Source organism: Chaetodon auriga, chromosome 6 (genome assembly GCF_051107435.1).
Source record: "Chaetodon auriga isolate fChaAug3 chromosome 6, fChaAug3.hap1, whole genome shotgun sequence".
Classification (NCBI taxonomy): Eukaryota; Metazoa; Chordata; class Actinopteri; order Chaetodontiformes; family Chaetodontidae; genus Chaetodon; species Chaetodon auriga.
This window is the reverse complement of record NC_135079.1, coordinates 20018596-20044263: the sequence shown is the minus strand read 5'-3', so window position 1 is coordinate 20044263 and position 25668 is coordinate 20018596. Positions and strand designations below refer to the sequence as shown.

Sequence of the window (25668 nt, the reverse complement as noted above, 5' to 3'; positions counted from 1 at the left end):
TTTTTCATTTACATTTTTTGAGTTCATCACCACTTTACTTAAAACAAAAGTTCACAATCTGCTTCTGGCTGCAGATTTGTGGTGCTGTGTGTTCAAGTTGTGCTGCTCTGCACCATCACGCAAGAATATGATTGGACCAGAGTCTTTAAATTTGTTGACCTCCTGTTGACATATTCCACTTTGATTGGTTCGGCTGTTTCAAGGCTATGAGCTTTTGAGAAAGCAAGGTGGCCACCGTCACTTGTCTCTGAGGATCTGGCTTGTTTAAATCCAGCAAGAATCTATGCAAAGTTGAGGGACTTCATCTCAAACATCTATGGACTCCTGGAACATATTGGTAAGACAGATTGTGCCTCTTCATGGGTAAAGCTTCCCTTTGTGATTCAGTGTGTGTACTCTCCTAGTTACAGGATGGAGCTAACACAAGACTGGCTGGCTGTTATAAGAGATGTTCAGGAGCTGAAGACCAGCTTGGAATACACTCAAGATAAGCTTGAAGAGATGAGACTGAGATACAAGGAGATTGAAACAAAGTCATTTGAAATCGGCATAATGAATTCAAGTCAGGGGATGGAGGGCGTGTTTTTATGTGTAGGAAGACGAGCGACCACCTTGTAAACCGTAATGGGGATCCACATAAAGGATAAGGAGCAGTGATGTGATTGGCTGAAAATGCCTATTGTTCAACACACCCTCTGATCTTTATTCACCTTCACTCAGCCCGTTTGCTCTTTTTGCTGCCGCACAAACATGAACCAAAACAGCAGGTGGAGACACCCACACAGTCTGCGTGCCAAAGACCTACCACCACGCTTGTCTTTGTGCACGTCTGATTCAAAAACGGCCATTCAAGTCGTTCTGGTGAGAAGAATAAAGTTGCGTGGAGAAAACGGTTTAGTGAAAGACACTTATCCAGAAATATCAGCATCTGAATCAGCCTATAAAACCCACATTAAAGGAGGGGTGAGTCATTCTGCAGAAAGATTGTTGACATTTGCTGAATTCAAAATTCGGCGAATATCTCCTCACATTCCACTTGCTGTCCGCTCTGTACGCGTGCTGGGAAAAAAAAAAAATCATTTTTTCTCCACAGCTCTGGCTCTGTCAATGGGAGACAAACAGTGGCTCCGACAAAGCCACACTACACAACACCATTCCAGCCCATCAGCAACAGGTGGCATTCGTGCTCATGCACATGTCGAGGGGAAGGGGAGGGCGTAATCTCTTTGTGATGAAGGAGAGGTGGCAAGATCAACAATCTTTCTCCCGAATGACTCACCCCACCTTCAACTGAACCTGGAGAAAAGTAAAAAGGATGATCCTCTGGTGTGAAGGCGGTGAAAGGATGGAGAAGGAATGACTGAGAAGACAGTTTGAGATATTTAAAAAGAGGGAGGTGTGAATGACAGCAAGAGAAAACTAGACAACAAAAGAATGGAGGAAGTGAGAAGGGAGAGACAAATGAGAGGCTGGTGTGATTTGGACAAAAACAGAACAGCCAAATGTTGTCACGTCCTACAAAGAGCAAGAAAAAAAAAGATAGATTTTTTTACTTTCATTTTCTTAAATCTATCATCTAACTGCTCGTGTTTCTCTTCATCACAGCTGTTCCTTTTTAAGTTATTTTTTTATACGCTCTGACATAAATTTGATGGATTCATTACCATCCTGCAACTAAAGCATTATCATTCCTTCAGTGACCTACCTGAAGGACAAAGGTCTCTGGATAGATCAGAACAAGTATGAAGATACATATGTCTGAAAGCTGCCTGTTAAATCTCGAGTCTTTGCTTATCCACTACAGTTACCACCTTCAAACATTATGGCAGCAGCCATGCATTCATTTTTCAAAGCCTTCACAGACTAACATACTGTACATGTGTGGAGAAAAGTAGTAAGTTTGCAGTAATTTAATGTTTGATATATTTATCAATCCAAAATTTGGGGAAAAAATTAGAAAATGCATAAAAGAACGGGGGTTTGGTTGCTTGAAGCAATCGTCTCAATTAATAATAAAAAGCTTTAAATTATAAAAGATGGGTGACGTGGGAGGAAGACAAGGGGTTGGAGGCAAACTTTGCCTCTTAATATTCTCTCAAAGAGCTGCATCCCTCTCGTGCTCCAGTCTCTCTCTCTCTCTCTCTCTCTCTCTCTCTCTCTCTCTCTCACACACACACACACACACACACACACACACACACACACACACAAAAGATTTGTTCCTTCAACAACATGTAACAACATGGAGGTTAGATGACTCTGCAGGACACTCCAACACAGGAGCAAGCTTGAGGAAATGTGTGCGTAAGATGGAGCGAGAGAACGAGGACAGAAGCATTTCTGCAGTGCAGCTGCTTGAGTTCATCTCATCTCTCACTGGATCTACACTAACTCCATCCGAAGCCTTCTCAAAGGGGGCCAAACTGGTTTCTGTCCAAAAGGAAGACGCTGGATAATGGCACAGATTATAGAATGCTAAAACAAAATGATCAGCTATCAGTAGGTTAAAATGCGACCGTAAAATCAGTGATGTAACATGTACTCTTCCAGAACGCAGATGAGTGACAAATGAAAGATTGCTCCACGCAGGTCACAGCGTTCACTGAAAGCTTTGATGAGGATGATAGAAATCATATGTTATGGCACAGTCACACGATCCCAACCCAAATGAACAGCTATGGGAGATTTTGTAGCAACAGGCTGAAATGTGCACAAATATTTACTGAACAAATCCATCACGCATTGATGCTGAATAATATGCTGAATAAGGTATATTTGTACATGTGTGATATTGTCTGTCAGTATTTTTTCTGAATTTGAGCTGACTCGATGAAAACTCTTGGTGTACTTAACGTGACAGTAAAAATGCCTCCTCGTGTCATTCTATAGCAGGCTGTGTCTGTGGCTGGAGCGTAGCTCTCGGCTGTAACTGCACTATAATCACTGTGGCTCTGAAAACATAATTACCACAGTCTTCATTCTAATGGCAGCATATTTCAAGTCCATTTGGGGACTTTTGAAACATTTAAAATCAGTAATTTAAAGTTACAATCCAATTTAAGGGCTCACTTACCTCCCTCTCCCGCTCTGTCACCTTTATCTCTCTCCCTCACCTTAACTCCTCCTCTACTGCCTTCATTCACATCTCCCTCTGTGCTTCTCCCACGATCCTCTCTTATCCTCCATCACCCCAGTTTCTCTTCCTCTTCCTCCCTCAGTTTCTTTTCCTCTATCTACTCCCTTCCTGTCAGTTTGTACATTTCAAAGGAAGTAGTTTTCCTTCAGTATAATTGTAATTTAACTAGTTATTAGCTAGCTATTCCAGTGAATTTGTGATGAATTTGATTTGCTCTACAATTAGCTGCCACGACCTTAATCATAAGAAAAGGACTTTTAAGTGCAACTAATTTATCTTAAATGAAAATTACAGTACTCTCAGGGATTCAGCTCTGAAATAACAAAGAAAAAGTAGAGCTAAAACTTGGAGGGCCAGACTGTGGTTAAAGGACTGATGCTGTGAAATAAACTTGTCTGCTTTTAATAATAAAATGATACTATTGTACCATATGAAGCCCCTTCATTTGGCATAGTATATTCTAAAATCCACCAGCCTCATGAGAACCACAGAGGAGCCATTTGAAGCACGTATGAGTACAAATAGCAGGTGTCATCAGGGAAACAAAAAAACAAACCCCATTTTAATAGTTTAATTCTATAGTATTGGTTTTCAGAATTAAAACTAACAGAAGTAAAGAAAAGTAAAGCAAACTCAGGGGACGGTGCAGGAGCCATGTGTATAATTTGTCCCAAAAATGTGACACCGATGCATGTTAATGCCAGTTTAAAAGATTCAGGTTGAGCACAGGCTGGGAGGCATCCAGCATGTCTGACGTCCATTTTAAATACAATGTGAGAAAACAAATTCACATTTGTAAAATGCACTGATTATAATAAATGACAGAGAAAGCTTTGGTGTAGATGTTCTTTGAAAAAAAAAAAAAAATCCATTAGTATTTGCAGAACTGCATGTTGCTGTTTGGGTGAATAAAAGCTATTATTACAATAGTTCATTAATAAAGTGAGATTCTTCCTCTCGATCTTGGTGACATTTGTGTTAACTGCTGTGGTTTACTAAGACTAACAAAGTGACAGATTTGCTCTTTTCTATGAATTCAGTCACATATATACTAAGCCACTATTTCTGCTCATGCTGGTGCAAAGTGTAACTTCTTTGTTTCTAACAAACCAAGATGAAAGACATGATTCATATTGATTTTATAAATTTTCCCCCTGAAAAATAGAATTTTGGTTCGCCCAGCATCTAAACTTTTAGCTTTGCCTCCTTGGATTTCCTCTTGTGGTTTGCAGCCCAATACTGAACGCTGTCATAGTCTCCCCAACTAGTTCTTATTAAAGATATTAAACATATTCACTTACATTGAACCAGTTCACCTGCAGTAATCTCTTTGGACCTCTGTCTGCTGTCCCTGAAAGCTCTCACAACACTTGTGTTGTTAACATAATACTCATATGAATTCAACCTAATGTGACTCACCTATGAAGAGAGTTCATGTAGTCAATCCACTGTTTCTACCACCTTACTGTCAGAGCAGGAACACTATGAAAATAAGAGTCACATAAAGTCTCAGGCTGAAAGTCCTGAAATAGTATACGTGATGAAGAACTTCCACAGAGCAGCGCTCTACTACAGTTTATATCATCAGTCACTCTCACTGGTTGATAAATGTTCAAAGGAGTCCATAAAAGACACCAGACATGATGTTCAGTTAATGATGGAGGACATGCTTTTTAATTCTTAATGTGGCTCTGTGTGTAATTTCTCTCAGCACAGACCCACAGCAGCTGAAGCTCGGAGGCTGTTCATCTTGTCCCGAGACATTAATCCACTTAGAAAATGCTTGTAGATACAGACACATGTTCATATCTAACCCGCTTGTAGCCTTATACCCAAGATTTACTGTGCAAGCATTCGTTGTTTAAACCTCATGTTACGGTTTCTCGCTCATACAGAAAATTACTTTTCATGCTGTGAATTGTAAAAAATGTATTAAGAACAACGGGAAACCGGCTGCAGTGGGCTGTTTCCTGAATTCACTGACTCTGACTCATTCACTGTTTCTGAAACAGTGAAAACGCATGTATTTTTCTTGGGTTTAGAGCAGCTACTCGTCAAATTACCATAAACTGCTGTGCTGTACATTGCTGTGAGTATTTGTGGCCCCTGGATGACGATTCCTATTCCTCAGTCACCTCCTGACATTGTCTTTAGTGTCAACTTCAGGCCAAGACCATCTTTTACAGTTTTACCTTCACTATTAGTAAAGCTGCAAACGCCTTTGTCACTATGAATAATGTGGATTTGGAGGCGGGACGATTGCATGCAAAGTCAATGTGAAGATGCACCTGCATGCAGAAAGATGAAATTCACCCTAGGATGCACAAATTGAGGTAAGATGCTCCTGGAGACTGTTTCAACTTTGTCAAGTTGGTTTCCAACCAACAATCAAGTCTCTGTATCTTCTGATGTAAATGTGGTCGTGCAATCAGGCAGCAAAGGCAAAAGAAACATCCCTAATCCAGCAGACCAGGGTTGCATCAAGATTGTAGATCAAGCATTGTTTAACTGTGCGTAAAAATGTACAATGCAAGGGCCCGATCCAGGGGTATCAGGTCCATACACCTGTACAAGGCCCGTGCAAAAATCTTGAACTTGCACTTCTCGAATAAACACAGTTTACTCTACCTTAAGGTTAAAGCAACCTGACCTGCCTCTAGAACTTTTTGTTTGGTCAGGAAATGTGATGTGTTGCCACAGAATTGGATGTACAAAGGGAAGGGTAACATGGGTGTCCACGGTTTGAGGTTGTTTACAGAAGAGCCAACGTATAATCCTCCAGAATCTCTGTGACGCGTTGTTCAATCTTGCATGACAAAAAACCTGATTGGTTGATCCAGATCTCTTATTAAACTATATAAACTATACTGCTTGTACTAAAGAACCATGAAGTGTTGCCGGCCTCGTCTGTGTCCTGGGCTCTAAATTCTAAAAGTCGGTTTGAATTGAATTAAAAATCCTTGCTGTTGTATTTTCCTCTCTTTGTTTGGACTTTGAAAATGCATTTTCATTTTTGCTTGGAAATGTTTTGTAGAATTTACCCTGTGTGTGTGTGCGCATACATGTGTGTGTATGTCTAAGAATTTGCTCAAGACGAATAACTTCATGTGTTTAAACGCACCAAGAGTTGGCCCAGATGAAAACAACTCCAACTGCTTCGAGCCAAAACACAACAAAAATTAGTTTAATTGGACCATCGTGGCGCTCAGAGCAAACCGAGGACATCCATTAATGACACCAAATTAAAAAACACATTTGAATAAAAGTGGAAAAAAGAGCAAAAGCATTTTACAACCCATCGCTTTTTGCTGTGAGGGGTGCAGGCAGCGTTTGATGCTGACACTGTTGAGTCAGTGCCTGTTGCAGAAAAGTTTAACATTCCTGTCAGAGCAGGCCAAAGAAATGTCTTCATTTGAGGAGACCAGCAGAGAATTTCACCTGCTGACAAACAGCTTAAAGCAGGAAGTAAAACACAGAGAGCAAAATCATCGCTTAGTGTCGCTAAGCAAAACATACAGAACTGTAGATATGATGGTGACAATAGGTAGAAAGACAGTTGGAATACCACTCAACAAATCGCATGGACTTTCATCACAGCAGCGTGTCGCGTCAGGAAAAACTTTCAGGATTTCATGACACACGACTCATCACTACATACACACCACTCTTCAAAAATGAAAGTGGTAAAATCCAAAGTCACATTTTAATGCCCGGGCAGATATACAGAAAATGGATTCTGTCCAGAATCACTGAGCATTAATGTAGATGTGCTTGGAAGCTTGAGACCTGCTTCAGGCTGGTTGTGAAGCAAGGCTGGCTCAGCTGTTTTGCAGCCAGGTTCAGCCTGGATCTAAACACACTGGAAGCTGAGGTGGGCTGGGAGCCAGACAGGGAGAGAGAGGGAGGAGAGAGAGACATAGAGACAGAGAGAGAGAGAGAGAGGGAGCTGGTGGCAGACAGTGGTTTGTGTGACCAGCTTATCAACACAACAGGGGCTCTGGCTGAACAAATTGCCTTCTCTGTTCACTGTGATTAGACTGCAACCGACTTGCGCACACGCACGCGAGCGCGCACACACTGTCACACACAGTCACTCTTAAGATGATGTGTTGGCAATCAGAGACTGGCAATTGCAGCAAGATTTCCAGCCTCGTTTCTTCTGTCGAGAAGGGTTCTTCAAGGACACTGTGTGTGTACGTGCGTGCACTTCCATGTGTACGCACACATTCAAGGATGTGCGCTTGGGGTCACGCTGAAAACCAGTTGATCAGTTAAGTGCTCTGTGAAAACATTCTCATACTGGTGACATGAGACCAGCGGAGACAAGTAGGAACAGCTGTCTTGCCATCCTGTCGTTAGAGATCATTTAGGGATTGAAGGTGCTTGTGGTATTTTGTGCCGACGTTCATGATCTTATATGTGCAATTCTCAGGCCACAATTTGGGGAAATTTGCAGAAATTTAAAAACACAACCACAATGTTTATAAGAGACCTATCTCATAAACTTATTGCAGGTATTCAATAAAAGTAAGAGTCATGACACTAAAACTAACACAATATATCTGCAGTTTATGAAACTGACTCAATGAACTAAAGTGCCTGATTGCTTCAATACATTTATATAGAAATTAGTTATGCTGTGAGGGCAGTTGGTGGTCTGATAATAGTCATGAACTTTTACTCAAAATGATTTATTTTTCTCTATTTTAGTAAAATTCAAATACTTCTTTAAAGCTGCATTCACTGACTTCTTTTTCTTGGCTATTTGAGTGAGGGCAGTGGAGAAAGACAAAAAAAAAAAATGCAACACCCAACACATCATCACCTCTTAAAGTTTTTAGCACAAATGTGTTAGCAATTAGCAGTTGCCTTTTTATATCCAGCAAACCCAGAGAGACATTAGCATGCACAGCGGCGCTTCTCTCCTGGCTGCCAGCTGGTGCAGGGTAAACCACAGCAAACCAGAAAGTCAGTCTGCATGCTGCTTCATCAGGTTCACTCTGTGCTTGATTGCCATCAGGTGTGCCTTGAAGCGATCTGGTGCAGATTAGCAGAGACTCAAACAGGTTCATGTTCCCCAATACAAAAGTACTTCAGTAAGTCAACAGTAATTGGCAAGAGCAAGTATAATTCTAACATAAAAAAATGAGTATAAATATTACATTTCCATAAGATAAGAAGATCCAATAAATGTCAGAGTGTAAAATCTATTCCATCTGCAGCACTACAGAAATGAGTAGTACCAGAATGCAAACATTTCCATAAGATGGCATAAAGATACCAAGTACATGAAATTCCTCATCATAAGATACAACTTTACCGACATCAATCTCATGAAACAATGTAGGTCAGACATACGAGTTACAAAATGGACTCAAGTCTAATGCCTCTTTCAACCCATGTGGCTCCAAGGAGTTGAGAGTTTGTATTAAAATATGATCCCTTGCACAATAACTGATTTATGATGTTGCCACCCCCTGGGTGAGCAGTGACTCCCTCAGTCCCTGTGAATATAAGGGAGGCAGCAGAACTGTGGTTACTTTCCTCGTCTTGGCTCGCAATACTGCATGTTTTCATTTCTTACAGCTGCTTTATGTTCAGTTAATTTAAATCTCTTGTAGAGCAAACTGTTCTTCAAAAAATGGTTTTTGTATGTAATATGTACTTTTTCCCCCACAGACCCGTAAACAAATTAGCATCATTAGGAGTAACACTCGTCCCCCGAGTCTGAAAATGGCACTTCTTGTTAAACATGAAATAATTAGAAACTAAATTTGGTAAGAATCATGAAAAATTCATCTGGTAATTCCTCTCTTTGCAACTGTAAAAAATATTGCATGGCCTCATGTGTGGAGTTTTTGTAAATAAACTTTCCTCTATCAGATGGTTCTTATAATATCTGAAATGAAGTGATCAACAAACTTTGGATAAAGAGTTGTTCCTTGTCTTCCTGGTGGATTCACAAGTCTGTTATGAATCTTTAGAAGTAACAAGAATTCAGAGGTGACAGGATGCTCTCCTCTCAAAAACTCGAAACTATCGAGCAATTGTAATCCACTTCATCGCTAAGGCTCTATTTAGGAGTCTATCCCTCTGATGAACTGTTCACTCGTCTCTGCAACACAATCAGCGGTGTTCCATTATGAAAAGTGTCTTCAATGGAGCTGCCTAACAAGTCATAACAGTCTGCCTTTAATTTGAAGGCGTCGCCTTTGTTAGGTGGAACAAAGGACAGTCCTTGATTCAACAGTCTTCGTTGGGTAGTCAGATCACCGTCAGATAATGAATTACTGTTTGTTCTGGCTGAGTAGTGTCCATCTGTGGGGGCTCCGGCTTCGTTTTGAACATTCTTGTGCGTTTCCTTTTTCTGGATTTGTTCCTTCGTCCCTGCTCACTCATTTCGTCTTCACTTGTCAATAAACGCTTCCTGTTGGTTTGCCACTCTCCTCGTTTGGGTTTTCTAGTCCAGGCCTTCGTCTTCTCCCTCTGATCACTTGTCCAATCATGCAACGATCCGCTCAAGTCATCCTCCGCGTCACATTCAAATTTCTTAATCTTGGAAGTTTTGAGTTCGTTTTCAGAAGAAATCAGTTCTTCTTATGAATCTGTCTTCACTACCTTTGCTTTTCATCACTTCCTTGATTTCTTGTATCGTATTCTTTATTTTTCTGTGATGTCCTGTTTCCCTTAATAACCAGCAGTGTCAAATCGAATGAGCACATATTTCAGACTCTTCTGCAGGAAACTGGGATTCTTGTTCCTCAGTGTGGGCATCTATTTAATTCTTAAGCCTCTGGGAATCTGTTTTCAGGCATTGCGATGGTTTCTATTAAAGTCAAATTTCCTTCCTTACTGAATAGCTCATTTCTACCCTGCGATTGTTTACTGTTGTATTTTCTATGGCTCGATAATGACCATCAAACTGTGATTGTTTGCTGATAATCTTTTGTGCCTTAATGTAGCAATCAAATGTGTTCAGATTATTTTCTTGTGTAAAAAGAGTCGGGATAATTACACAAACTGAGCCTAACTATATGTCAATAATATTTTCTCACCTCATAACATAAATTTATCAACGTATGTCCTCTAAGGAACAGATTCATTTGTACCTGTAAATGACTTAACATATGGCTTCATTTGGCTGTGATCCAGTTTAGAAATAGTTGCTCAAACTGTGTGAAATCATCACTCAGCTCACACCCTCTCAGTTTTAACACTAGTGTTTTTATAATGCTACAAATAGCTATAGAGCTATAAGTGCTATAAAAAACAGTCAGCAAAGTTGAACAGCAAATGTCTGATGACATTTCAATGAGAGGCCTTGTGTGCTGTGCAAGTTACTGAAAATTAGTAAGAAGTCAGAGCTGCTAGTTACATCTCCCAAAAGTAACTGAATCATTTTACCAATCACTGCATATAAAAGTAATTAGCTACGAGGGAAAGAAGCTTTTGCGTGACTGTTAAATGTCTGCTTTTAGCGTAGCTGTGACACAGCGTCGGAGAAGACAGCTGCCAAATTTCAGCTAACGTTGTTCCCATTAACACAGGAGCGTCAGGCGTTATGAATACTCCCGACCATCAGAGGGCAGCACCATCAAGCCTTCCTACCTGTAACCTACACTTGTATTGGTTAGACAGGAAGATTTGGTTGAAGGAAATGCTGCTGGATGTGCATGTTAACATGAGTCTTACATGCACATGTACATCAGCAACTATATTTAATGAACTGAACTACAATCATGATGATGCAATCCCCAAAAATCTGGGGAATCAGTTGCATTTGTCTGCTAACTTCTCTAGTTGTCCACTATTTTCACGTGAGACCAAAGCAAGAAGTAATAAGCCCACTTAAATTAAAAAAAAGTTGTATTTCTACTCTCCACCAAAAGCAGTGGAATTACATTAAGGAGTTACTTTGTAATGCGTAACTTCACACACTGTCTCTCTCTCTCTCTCTCTCTCTCTCTCTCTCTCTCTCTCTCTCTCTCTCTCTCTCTCTCTCTGTTCGACACACCTATTCAGCAGAAGCAGAAATGATGTTTGTATGTATGAGGCTGGGCTTCATTTCCTCTGTGGATATGCCACTGACAGCAAGGTGTGACTTTGAATATAAGAATTGCGACATGACTTAGACAGTCCATTTCCCTGGGATTTGGCGGCGATGGCAACCCGTCTCATGGCGAGCTGCAAGAAACACAATGTGGTCCGTGAGTGCAGTCAAATCAGCTCTCATTTCCAACGCTGAATTCAGGTGCGAATGTCAGCCTTCGCTTCAGACTTGGGGTCGACTTAGAGGAGTCCAGATCACTGAGGTTTTAAGAGCCAAGCACTAGCTTTTAGAGAGCTGAGCTTAACGGGGGCCATTTTTGAACATGAACTCAGGTTGAAGGTTTTTAATGTGATTTTAAAATTATTACTTCCTATTTCTCTTTTCTCTTTGCTAATTAGCATAAAAATCACAGTAAACACAAGTAACGAAGACACAGCGGCATGTGAAGCACAACAGCCAAACGCTGAAGTAGTGAACAAGTCTGATGGGTTGAATCGGGATCGACATGCTGCAGGCGGTGACACAACGACATCCATATCACGGATGTGCGAGGGGTAGACAGACGACCCGTGGACTTGGGTTAAACAGATGTGGGCAAAGGCCAAGCATAATGCATACACAGCCTTTAGAATCACCACTGCCCACTTCAATATGCTGATTTTCATTCACCCATTTTTACGTGCAAATTGAAAATGCACATAAAAACACAAAATTCTAAAAAGAATATGTTTATATACTGTATAGAAAAAAAAAAGAAAAAAGAACAAAGTCAACAAAAGCAAAATGTGACACAAAATGCGATGGGGACAGACTTGATGATGTACATAAAGCATGTGACTTAAACATGCACTAAAGCCTCTGCTCCGCTGAGGACAGACAGAAATACCATATTTACATTGTTTTTCACTGTTTGACGTTTGACTGGCAGTCATTTAATTATGCCATCTTGTTGCACCCTCTTCCTCTGCAATAGTTTAATGACATCCTACTGGAGGATTAGCACCGTCAGCTGTTTATCTCCACCAACCAACTCCTAATAATGTGGTGGATGGAAATGTGCATTAATTCCCATTTTCTTTTGCTGATTTTCTCAAAATTTTGATGGAACTCTTGCTAATATAAAATGTTAACTGGGAAAATAGGAAACAGCTAGCCTCGCTCTAAAAACACCTGCACAACTTGCATGTGATACTGTCAGACATCAATAATAAGGGGAAATAAAGGGGGGAACTGAATTCTATGTTGAGCAGTTGATGAGGAAATCTAAAGTGGAAACACTTCACACAGCATCAGTTTGACTACTTGCAGTACCAGCTGCAACCCTGTACGCAGAACAAGTAATGATAGTTGTAGCTGTGCTAGTTGAAGATGCAGCATAGTTACATAGACCGAAGACGGCGCTGTTGAGCAACGGCTTCAATTTTTATTTCACTGAAGAATCTGCACAGCCAGCCGGGGGCGCTGTTTTCTACTTTCTCCTCACATATAGAGTGAGTGAGACAAGCTGTGTTTACCCTGTGGAACAAAACACATAACTCGGCTGATAATGGAAGTTTTATGGTTTGCTTTACATTACATCCTTGTCACTATCCTCCATTATTAACAGTGAGCTGATAACACAGACTGGAACACTATAATCAATGGCTCTGCGCAGATAAAGAAGTACTGTGTGTGTGTGTGTGTGTGTGTGTGTGTGTGTGTGTGTGTGTGTGAGACCTTATTTTGTGTGGGTTGCAGTGGGAAGTGATTCATTGCCATGAACCACAAGGATTCATACATCAGTGTAACTCCACACACGCATGCACGTGCGCGCGCACACACACACACACACACACACACACACACACACACACACACACACACACACACACACAATCTCCCTCTCTCTCTTGGCTCCGGGTATTGGGAGATATATAGAAAAGCAAACAAATATAGAAAAACAAGGCCACACAAACACACACATGATTGTGTTTCCATCACTTCAGAGGACATTAAATTGACTTACATCAAATTCCTGGAGACCTCCACCATAACCACTACTTGTCTGACCCTAAACCATAACCTTAAACCAAGGCTTACTGTAAAATGCAATGATTTGCACTATGGCGACTTGCGTTATGTCTCCAAAAGGAAGGCAAGTCCCCACAATGTGATAACAGATTCATGTCCCCACAACATTAGTTATACACATCCACACTCACAGACACTCAAGCTGTGCTCACACTTGTGCAATCAAGGACATGTGAGCAATGCACACTTACAGATTATAGAACCTACCAGCAACAAACAAACACTGTACATCTGTCCATACAGTGAAGGAAAAGGGACTGTCCATCAAAGGGAAAATTGCAGCTTATTACAAAATCTAACGATCATAGTTTTGTCCCTTATTGCTATGACAGAAAAAAAAAAACACAAGGACTCAGAGAATTTGACAAGATTGAATAGACAACAGGTTTTTTTTTTTTTTAAGCCAAAAACTCCTTTCTTTAACAAATATGAGCATCACAGTAAAGTCCACCTTGCGTTACAGCCTGTGCTGCCAGCCCCAAAAACACTGACACGTCAAACACTCCTCTGACCTGTATGTGATCCATAACTCTGGAAATTATTGACATTGTCAGACAGCATTAGTGCATTACTGAAGAAAGTATTGACTCTTTTTTCATTTTCATAATTGACAGCATTTTAATATTGACATCAGCACAGCATTGATCCTCCGTCATTGACGTTGTGTCATAATGCATTTCATAAACAGCTCTGTTAGATACATAAAGACAAAAAGGAGGACACAGTCATGTTTTCAGCACTTAGCGTTAGTGTTCGGTAGACTACTTGGTCCTGTTTGACAGGTGCCAGATGAAAACCAAAGTGATGGTCTGTACACTGTAACAGATAAATGTTAAAATGTGACTTTGGTTATTAAACAGCCACATAAAATACGGCATGTCATTCTACACAAGAGTGCGCATTACTAAAATGTATGTAATTTATGTGATTCATATTTAGAGGTATATTTTTAGATCTTATTTATGATGCATTTAAATACTGCAGCCTCATGTCAGCAAATGGTGGTAGTTTTAACAGTCCGGCCACATTTGTCCCCTCAATGAAATCTTCCCGAATATGCTGACCAGTTACTCTATTAGGAAAGCCTTACTAGTGCTGGTGTCAACCTCCTTTTACCTTCAGAACTGCTTCAGTTCTTCATGGCATAGATTCAACAAGGTGCTGGAAAAAGAGATATTGGTTCAAATTAACATGACAGCATCACATAGTTGCTGCAGGTTTGTTGGATGCACATTATAGTTGTAGCGCCTCCTGACTGGGGAGTGATGAGATTCGGGCTCAAATTTCAACGTCTTACATATTGAGCTTTCATATAAGAATCCATTCACATGAGAAGAACACCAGCACTTGAGCACTTGTTTTTATCGTCGTGTTGAAGAACCCGTGACTTCACTGAGCCGCCGACACACCCAAACCTTCACCTGCATTTCATTCAGCCGCTGGTGGCCTTTCTCAGGCACTACCTCCCGCTCCACGGACGACATGTTGCTAATCAGAATTAATGCACTGACCCGGTGACACAGCAGCAGCAACACCTGGCATTATTTGGTATCTGATCGGGGGAATGTGGAAGATTGAGCTCCCATCCATCCATTCATCTATCCATCCATCCATTCCTAATTTACCCAATTCAGGGTCACGAGGACGCGAGAAACTATCCCAGCATGCATCAGCAGCATACACTGTTGATGCCCTCGATGTTAGGTAGTTATGGCTTCCTTGGGATATTTTCTTGATCTTTATTCCCTATTCAAATGAAGAATTAAGCTCCACTGACACATGGTTCAGATGATTCTGAAATGTCTTTTTAATTATTTCAGTCGGCTCCCCACTGAGTGCTGATGAACCCAGAGGAAGAAAATAGCCAACTAGAACTCAGTGTCACATTATCGCCTTAACAGCATTTCAACCCAGACTGCCTAATCCTTTACACATCATCACACACTCACACACACGCACACAGACAGCACTGTAGCTGATGTGATCTGGCCTGTCACACTGATGTGGTACATAATGGCTGCTAATGTTATTGAATATTTTAGCATAGCGTAAGCACAGTGGCTCATTCACTCTGCTTAGGTCACACAGACAGGACGTAGAGCAGCACGCTGTTTCTTTTTATTTATCTATTTATTTTAGCAGAGCAAAGGTGACTGGCTGGGTCACAGCATAGAACACTCACTTTGTTTAATATTATGAAGATAATTACATTCCAGTCCAGATCTGCTGATAATCATTTAAAAATGCTCGACTTAAAGCAACAATTCATGCAGCTTTTATGCTTTTTCAAGCTAACATTGTCGCTTACTCTGACAGGCACCGGATGGTAGTGTGGTGAGGATTTAAGGACACACTTAGAAAATATTTGAATGTTTAGTAATGCTGCAACACAAGGTGAGAAGTGTGTTGAACATCCTTTTGAACCCATTTTTATGGGCACAAAAAATGGCAAACTTTTTGATCTTAAATGTATTCTGTGCTAAAACATCAGTGACTTTGAAAAAAGGTGTAAATATTTTATTTTCCGAGGTTTTGACATCTCTGTCTTGATGACTTCTGCTGCCACCCCAACACAAGGGAGCAGCATGGAATTTCATTTGAGCTGCTCAGAGGATTGAAAATTTGTAAAACTCACCAGCCTTGTTTTCACTCTTTCTTACCGGCTGTAGAATGTAGTTCCAATGAAACTCTGCTACAAGGTCAAATGTATTTTGCAATGATTTAAGCATCACAAACAAAATCCCATTGTAGCGGGTTGGTGGCAGAGATCTCAGAGACAGATAAATGAACACATGGGCAAATAAAAGACAACTCTCTGTATGACTAGACACCACTAGAAGTCATGGCTGGATTAACCTGCTGGAAGTCCCGGGGTAAAAATGAGCTGCTGGGCCTCCATTAATCACTGTTTCTCCCTCTCTTCCTATACAGTGACTATAGTATTTCTATACTGGAATATTACATGGCTCCAATTTTGCAGGGAAGCCAATACTTCTAATCATATAGTGAATCAGCCATTCGGGACAATGTAAAATGAACTTGTCAGCGCTCTCTGGTGGACAAAAAATGTAAAACGGAATTAAGTAACACCTTTAACTCTGGCATGACACATGTAACCACCCTTTTAGAAAGGGTAAAGGAGAGTAGCAGGCAGCAGAGAAGACGCCTAAAGGCTTTTCCAGTCATCAGTGGAATCTGACCTTGTCACATGCGAACAGTCCAACCTGCGTCTTCATCAAAGGACAGCTTTCCCAGTCACCATGAGGTCTATCCTTCAATCCAACCTCAGGTACAGGCTTACATCATCTGCATTTTCACTGAGCTAAGAGGTTTGCATCTGTATTTCCATTAGCTTAGCGGCTGAAAGTTTCACGTTCTCAGTGTGTTGCTGCACAGACACATAAGCTCTCAGTTCAGGTTCAGTCTAATTCATTGAAATTAGGGAAAATGTGTGTTTCCAGTCCAACAGATATTATAGGTTTACAGTGATATAAAACAATGAAGAACAACAGATCTTCACATTAGAGAAACTGGAAACTAAAAGCATTAACTCGTTATCAAAATAGTTACTGATTAATTTTCTGTTAACCTATTAACCTAAGCAAATAAAACCAAACTCCAGCTGAGGGTAAGCCTTGAATGAACTGAACAAATAAGCTGAAAACGCAATCAGATCACTCCTCAGGGACTTTTTCAGCGACTGGAAAGCTGTGCTGAAGAATTCTGGAAAGTCTGCAAATTGTGTGTCTCCACTGCAGCATCAACAAACAAACTGAACTTGTTATTTATGTGAAGCAGCGAGGGTTAGAGCGAGGTACCACTGACAAATGGAAGTGTGTTAACCCTGAGACTGCAGCGCCCCACCGAACAATCTGACTGCTAAATGTCAAACCTTAATGGGAGCACAAAATAAAGCCCGGCTTTGTTTCGCTTTGTGAAAAGAAGGTGATGAATGTGAGAATAACTCTGTGTGTGTGTGTGTGTGTGTGTGTGTGTGTGTGTGTATGTGTGTGTGTGTGTGTGTGAGAGAGAGAGAGAGACAGACAGACAGAGAGAGAGAGAGAGACAGCGAGAGAGAGCTGTCACTACATGTGGTGCTGATTTCAAACAGGACAGTACTTTCCTACTTTCTGTCCATGTCTCTCTCATCTCTCATCTCTTTTCCTCTTATCTTTACCACCCTCTCTCTCTCATCCATCCACCTCATTCACACACACTGTTATTCTATCCTCCAATCCTCTCTCTCTCTCTCTCTCTCTGTCTCTCTCTCGCTTGCTCGCTCCCTCTGTTTCACGCCGCTCTCCCACTTTTCCATCTTGAGACATTAACTAAAAACAATGCTCCCTTATCACAGATTGCCTCTCATTTTCTGTGTTTTCTGCTCATTTCACTTCATTCCCTGCGACTAGCGTGAAAAACAAGCACTCGGTGTGGAAGCAGCCCTGTGTTGCACTCTCCTACACACAGGGGTGGGTAGAAACAGGAGTCAGGAATCAGTGTTGCAGCAGCTTCTTTTTTCTCCCCTAAACGGATCAATAATGAAGTGAGATTTTGTTCTCACAAAATAATCCATCACATCAATGTTCTTTTTCAGTTTTCTTGTTCTCTTTCTCCCCATCCCTGTTGTAAAGATCTACTGATAATGTAGCCGATCTTCTTCTCCATGCAGCAAATTTGAAGTTAAACCTCTTGTTTTTCTGCCGTTTTATTTCCAATGGTTGCTGCGCTACGTGATCCTAATGCGCTGTGATGTGTTGACTGCTGCCAGCTGAAAGACTTCACTGAGGGAGGAACACTGAGGAGGACAGGAGGAGTGGATCCCTGCTCATGATCGAGTGAGAAATCCTTGCAGAAAGAAGAAGAAACACTCTATTTTTACTGACCAAAAAAACTTGAGAAGCACGTTGAGAAACTGCCAGCACGATGAACTTTACACAGCACGCTGCGAGTGTGTATACGGTATAGACTACCTGATGTGTGCACAGACCCACAATGATATCAATGCACTCCCTGGGTAAAATGCTACAGTATAGCACCACAAAATGGTCCTTTGCTTGCACAGTGTCCTATCCTCTAAAGAACCAGACCATTTGATCTGTTTTTGGTCATTTTCTACAAATCGCTTTACAACACAGACTTGACTCTTGCTTCAGAAAGGCCGTCCATCATGGTGATCATCATGTCTGCCTTTAAAGTTCAGTGTCAAAGGTATATTATCATTATTTCTTAATTACACCATTATTATAGTTGCAGGCCTGTCTCACGCCACATGATTAAACGCCACATGATTAAAGCACAGTGAGTTTGGCGGCACAATTACACATCTGCATGTGTACATGATACATGATATAATCATGTATCATATCCGTGATCTTAACTTCTTGACAACCCAACTTGGGACTACAGATGAAATTTAGCTATTGTGCTAATTCTGGCACATTTACATTGTTGCCTAGTACTGATAAATTGATTGATGTGCAGTGTCCCAATTCAATGAATAAATAAATAAATGGAAAGAAATGAAATGACATCTAAAATGCTGCTGTATCTGCCAGAAGAGGGTCAGCAGTCATGTAGACAACATACAGGATTTGTAGTATATTGGCTAAACTGTCTCTATGAAAGGCTCCACATCAGAAACACTGCTGCCACACTAAGTTCTTCATATATCTGTTTAGGTTGTGTACATTCATCAAAGAATTCTACAGATCCTGGGTTCCTCCTGTCTTACAGCAGTCAGACTCGCTGTGTAGAAACATGGTTTAATTTCACTTCAGCAACAAGGTTGGATTCACACGGACAGAGAGAAAATCAGAGAGCAGGACTCAGACGCAGATGCAGAGGGGGTTTTGCTTTTCAAGGAAGCAGTGACAGCTCACATCTAGAGCACTCACACACCGCTGCTGTTCAGACTCAGAATGCAGCGAGAGATGGAAAACTGACGGGAAGAGAAAGCCGGTATGTGTGCTGTGTGTGTTTTGCAGGCTAAATAAGACAGAGAGCGCGGAGATACAGAGGCACCCACTTCTTTCCACAACAAGGACCTGATGGACGACAGCCTCTGAGTGCTGGGCGAAATGTTGCTGGAGAATCCCTGTGAGCACACACACACACACACACACACACACACACACACACACACACTTCCACGCATGTACACGACTACAAGGCGGTGAAAGGAAATTCATGTAAAAAATGTTGATCTTTTCATCTTGACACCCTGTCAACCTTGTTTTCTACTTTCACGCCACCAAAGCACAGTGAAGTGAACCGAGCGAGCAGAATGTCCCTGGACTCAACGTCAGACAACACACAGATTTTAGTCGGAACGGGATTCAGTGAAGCCGTTATTTCCCATTAACTCACGTCACTGGAAATGTATACTTTGCCGTCAGATGGCTCATTTCCATCAGCTGTTTGCAGACCAGTGATGTATTTTTGACAGGAATGGATACCGAGGACTGGCTTGAAACTGATTCTTGATTTATCAGAACCAAAATATTGATGAGCTCCACGGTAGTCAGTGCTGCTGTTGGTATTTGAGCACTGAAATCATGTCACTGTAGTGCCCCTACACTCAGTGTTTTTCAAACTTTAGATGGGGACCAACAATGGTTCACGGACCTGTTTTTATTGGCAGAGTGAAATGCACAACAATGCTATGCCATGCCTCTGTCCTTGCGAACCTGCAGCTGGAGATGTGTGCATGGACATACAAGCTTCAGCAAATCTGAACTGTTGTTATTGTCTTAGCAGTATGAAATTCATTCTTTATGTTTAAAACTCAGTTTAGCTTCAGCTGAACTTTAAAATGTATTTTCAAGCAGGACTGAGGATTTTTTTTTTTTTTTTTTGCATGAGAACTGAGAAGCACACGATAATAAATCAAACACAATCTCCAAAATTATCTGGAAATCCTTGTGGTGATGTGAGAGTCTTTAAACTGATTTCTCTAATCTGATTCAACAACTTAAGTGGCGTAAAGGGGAATTTGCAGCAGTTTAAGGAAGCACAAAGATGAAATGAGATTCAACAGACTGAACTTCTTGAAACCTGAACACAGAGTCAAAGCTCCCTTAAAGCTCCTTCAACATCAGAGAGTCAATTTTTTCCATGTTTCCGCAGCAAACCTGTTTTTTTTTTTTTTTTTTTTGTATAGTTGTTAAGCACTTTGTCACAGTAGGGATGCATCGTGTTGTATTTACTGTTGTATTTTACTGGATATCATATCTTTCAAGTGACTGACTGAAAAGTATGGCAATGCATGACACACATATCAGCCATAAACGTATGGCAAATGTATTGTTCAGTGTTACTGAATTCAGCACACAACACAACGTCTGATTGTGAATGCTGAGTGCTCTCTATGAAGGTGATTCAAGACAAATACACTCGTGTGAAACTCATTGGCTGGAGTCTTCATTGCAGACAACAGTGAACAAATATATATGTCACATAAACAGAAAAACAGACTATAAAGCAATAAAAGGTATGGAGCAATAAAATGTAAAAATAATTATATAAAAAAGAGAATATAAACAGCAATAAAAGGTGCACATACAATCTAGCTCATGTAACTCAGCACTAAACCTAAATATAACCGAGAATCACCTGAAGTAGACCAAACATATTCACACTAGTGCGGCGCTCCCGGCATGTCGCCCTCCTCTATGGAGCCATTGTCATTAAAAATGATGACACGAGGAATATCTAACAGGAGGCCACACAGACAAAGAGATCTGACATGTGAATAGACTAATATCTCGAACCAAACATTCCATCAAACCCAATGATAAACTGTGATTTGGGGTCTTTTTGTGCCATTCTCAAACAAAGGAAGGAGGGTTTCTTCAGGCCGGTGTTCGAAAGAAAATAGGATCTAAAATGATATGGGTCTGCAGCGGGTTGTATTCAGTGCCCACCCAGGGAATATCAGGCTTTCACGGATATTTGGATGACTGGTTGTCAGTTCATCCCAAGGAAAGTGACATTTAGACTTAGCTTTGTGCTTATGAGCAACTGAGTCATGACTGCTTTTATCATCCAATGAAAAAGCTATTTGGAGATATCCGGGCTTATTACCTCTCAGGCTGTGCTGTTCTCTGTCATCAAAGGATAAAAAAGAAGGTATGTGGGGAGATACTTCAGCAAGTGACGGGAAGAGAAATAACGATATTTAAAGGGACAAAATCAGGAAACGCTTTTTTTTCTGCTGCACTTACTTCAAGACGTGGCCCTCTCAAATCATCTTCCATTTGCTCATTCAAAGTAAAAAGGGCCGAGGAACATCTCTCAGACTCTCCCAAAATCCACTGTTTTAGAGAGGGACTGACTCACAGTGATACCGAAATGGAGCATTCCAAATCTTTCTGGTCAAGGTCAACCTGACCAGGAGAGGATTACCTACTGCCAGGAATGTAGACGTCTCTCTACAATCGCTCCTCAGGTAATTCAAACCACCTTTTCTAAAGAATTCACCATCTTTTAGAGGAACCTGAATTCACAGAATGCCAGTCTTAGCTGTTGCCAAAGAGAAGAAATATTTCTCTGAAAGCAGAATTGATTCTGTTGCTCATATTGCTGGTCAGGGTCTTGGCTGTAACTGACCACTCCATCACGGGTTTGACGGGGACTGAGATCTGAACTGGCTCATTGCCAAAGGTTTATGTAAGGCATATCCCATCAAATGTTCAGCCATGACGAGGGAACAAATGGCTTATCCTCAAAAACTTAAACATTTCAGATAAAATTTACATGGGATGAATGACTGCGAGGACTAAAACCACCAAACATGATCCTCAGTCGACCGAAGACCTGAATGCTGCTTATGCTCCTCTGCTTTCTCTTCTGTCATTGATTATGGGATACAGATGAGGTTGAAGGAATCCTCGCTCTACACTTACGTTGTGTGCAGAAATTAAGAAATGGTTAAGATAATATTAAGGCATCTTCTACCTGTTTGAGAGAGGGTGGTTGTGCTCAGTGTCATGCAGTACAGGACTGGTTGACCTGGACGTACAGTATCAAGGCTAATGGACACAAAATAGTTGATGCATGGATACTCAGTATTACAGAGGAAGGGTAAACTGTGACCTCCAGTCGGTGAATTATTCTTGCATAATCTGAGACTTAAATCTGGATCCAAGCGTACTTCAGCATGTATGACGAGCTAAATGGTCCAATTTTTACATAGTTCAAATTTGACATTATTTGGGAGAGTTTTTTTCATGGCTGTGGTTAAGTGAATCAAAGTTTAAAATAAGGCCCTGTTTGTGACCACAGCTTTTGCGCATATAGTGATGAAGTTTATTTTTTATTAATCCCCTGCAAGACAAACACAAATTCTCCCAAAACGCACATTTTAAAACGCGACTCTCCTCTTCTTGCCCAGCTGAAGAACCCCTTCTCATTCTTGGCATCAGGCCACGAGCCCAAATTCTAGAGCTGTAGGATTTCAACAATTCTGCAGGTTTTTTCCGCCCATAAACTAAAGGGCAACAAACGTCCACTCTGCAATCAAAACCTCGGTAACTTCAGTTTAAGTGTATTTCCACCAGCAGCTCTAATTAAAACCGCCGACACACGCACAGCTATGACGTCTCCCACAGCTTTGATGTGAAGAAGCAGCGGCACTTACATGGAGGTGATGTTCTGCAAAAGGTCCTCGATGTTCCCCGTGCTGTTCCCGGCGCTCCCGGTGCCCTGGAAGGACAGCAGCGAGAATGACATGGGGATGCTGCTGTCGGACTTATTGCAGTAGATCTCCGTGGACGAGCAGGCGCAGGTGAGCGGACAGTCCTGCAAGGACCTCAGGTAGTTGTGAAAGAAGACGCTGAGCACAAAGAAAACCTTCCAGCTGCACCATATCCTGGGAGAGCGACGGACGCCGTATGCGCCAAATAACGCACCGAATCCATCCATGCTGTCACGATTCAAGTCCCCAGATTTCTTCGCAACTTTGCGGCGCAGCAGCAAGAAAAAATGACTCAAATCCGCTTGTTCAAAGTCCGCTCCGCGCGTACGTGGGTGTATGAATGCGTAACCGGGCTTCTCACCTTATTTCTCACAGTGGAGTTCAGATGTTAAATAATAAAAAAAAAAAAGCATCTCCCTTTATGTCTGCGCGTATCCATATGCGTGCGTGTGTATGTGAGCGTGTCTCTCTCTGTGTCTGTGTGTGCGTGTGCGTGTGTGTGTGTCTGTGTGTGGGTATGTCAAATTTTGATGATGCCAGTCACGGCTCTCCTGCTCGTTAAAAAAAAAAAAAAAAAAAAAAGCACAGAGGTGTGTTGGAAGGAAAACAAGCGGGAAAATCCGAAAATATTCCAGGTATATGACATGGAGGGGTCTAAGCGTGAGCTATCCGCGTCTCTTTCTCTTCTTCTCCTCTCTCTGCATCGTTTTATGTCATCCCTCCATCTCTCTCTCTCTCTCTCTCTCTCTCTCTCTCTCTCTCTCTCTCTCTCTTTAGCGCTGTTGCTGGTACCGCGCGGTGGAAATGGTGGAGAGACACAGAAAGACATGGAGAGGCAGAGAGAGAGAAAGACTCCATCCTCCGAGCTTTAAGTCCCACCTACTGGGCAGAGTGGAAACTGACACAGAGCGCGAGCGCACAGAGGGCTGCACGCCGCAGTTTGAGATGGTAGTGAAATACATGGAACTAAACACAATGGCTCTATCTAAACACACACACGCACATCCAGTTATGTAGGGTTAGGGTTAGAGTTAGAGTTAAGAGCTCTGCAACATTATTTCTGTATGTTCAAAAGAAAATCACCTGTGTGAATCCCAACTAAGCAAAGTGGTCACCTGGCCCAGAACCACACAACCCAGGGGGCCCAAAAACCCGAGGCTCACTGTATATAGACTGGTTGCATGTCATGTGATTCTGTCTCAAAGAGGGGCCTTATGTCAAATCCAGTTTTAGGACTCATAAGAGCGCAGTACGAACTGGTTTTATCTAAATGCCTTGAGGTCATAGTCACTCAGAAAACCTGGGGCCATTGTTATCATACCTGAGGTGGCCCATCCTGAGCTGTGATGTGGAACATTGATTGTGGAACATCATGTGGTACATTTCTGACTTCTGGGCCAAAATGATGGCGATGGTTGCTTCATCTGTCTGCCTTGTGTCACACAAGCTCAGAGTACAATATCTCTATAAATATTGGATATTCTTTGTTGATAAAGTTTCAAGCAGTAATAATTTATTTTTATTTATTTATTTGTTTTGAAACTTTGGGGCAGCAGAACAAGCTGTAAAGACAACACTGACATGTCCAGTATTCACTCTTTTAGCTCTGGTTTGGAAACACAAGCAGGCAGACAGTCAGGCAAACAGACAGACAGACAGACAGACAGACAGTCAGACAGACAGACAGACAGACAGACAGACAGACAGGCAAACAGACAGACAGACAGACAGACAGACAGACAGACAGGCAAACAGACAGACAGACAGACAGACAGACAGACAGGCAAACAGACAGTTTGTCCAGCTTATCTAAACTAGTGCTTTAACTGTTTCTGTAATAGCATGGGTTTAGAGTTTGAGCCAGACAGAGGATAACTCTCCAAAATCCTGAATGATAAAGTTTTTAAAAGCTCAATACGAATACCTTTTTTAATGACTTATTTCATGAGCAGAATTGACAGACTGGTCCAAAATAAATGGACTGTCTTTGGTTGTGATGAAAGACCAATACACAAACTAACACAAACTGTCCAAAAAGCTGTTGTCCTTGAGAGAGTAAGCCCTCAAAATGATAGACCTGAGTCATCGCATCGTTGTGTGTGCTCCCCTGCCTGTCTTCCTGATGATCTTTTTTCTCCTCGGGATGCTTCTGTCTTTTAAAAGCTCCACTTAAACTGAGCATAAAGGTAAAATCTTACCCACTACAAAGCACTGAGGAATCCATGCTGGTTCGAGAACACCAGTAGGCTTAGCAAACAGTTTGATGTTCAGTTCAGGGAGACGTTACAGTAGGGACACACACACACACACACACACACACACACACGCAAAAACACTTTCAGCTGGTCAGCTGGCCTTAAGGCCTCTAAGAAATTTGAGAGACTGAGGAGCCTGAGGAGCCTCAGACAACCAATTCAGTGATCACCAGTGCTGGAAGAAGGACTCACATCTTGTTCTTTAAAATGTGAGTCCCTCTTCTACTTTCCTTAAAGATGTAAAACCATAGGACCATTCTGTTACAAGTAAATGTCCTGCATTTAAAATTTTACTTAAGTGAAAGTACAAAAACATTAGCAACAAAATATACTTACACTGATTCTTTATTTTTGCATCAACACTGATGTAGCAAAATACTTATATATATAATATTTCTTTACATATCAGCAAAGTATCACGCAGCAGAAAAACAGAAATACTACAATAAAAAAGCAAGAACAC

The 25668-nt window shown here is 41.4% G+C and overlaps 1 protein-coding gene across 1 annotated transcript in view; it reads right to left on the bottom strand.

Annotated features, from left to right (window-relative positions):
* LOC143321893 (NT-3 growth factor receptor-like) overlaps nt 1–23694 on the bottom strand; it is a 218276-nt gene extending 194582 nt beyond the window's left edge. The window contains exon 1 of the mRNA XM_076732604.1: nt 22894–23694. Coding sequence (XP_076588719.1) covers nt 22894–23177 — 284 coding nt within the window. The 5' untranslated portion in view covers nt 23178–23694. The remainder of the gene's footprint in view (nt 1–22893) is intronic.
* Between the last annotated feature and the right edge of the window lie 1974 nt (nt 23695–25668).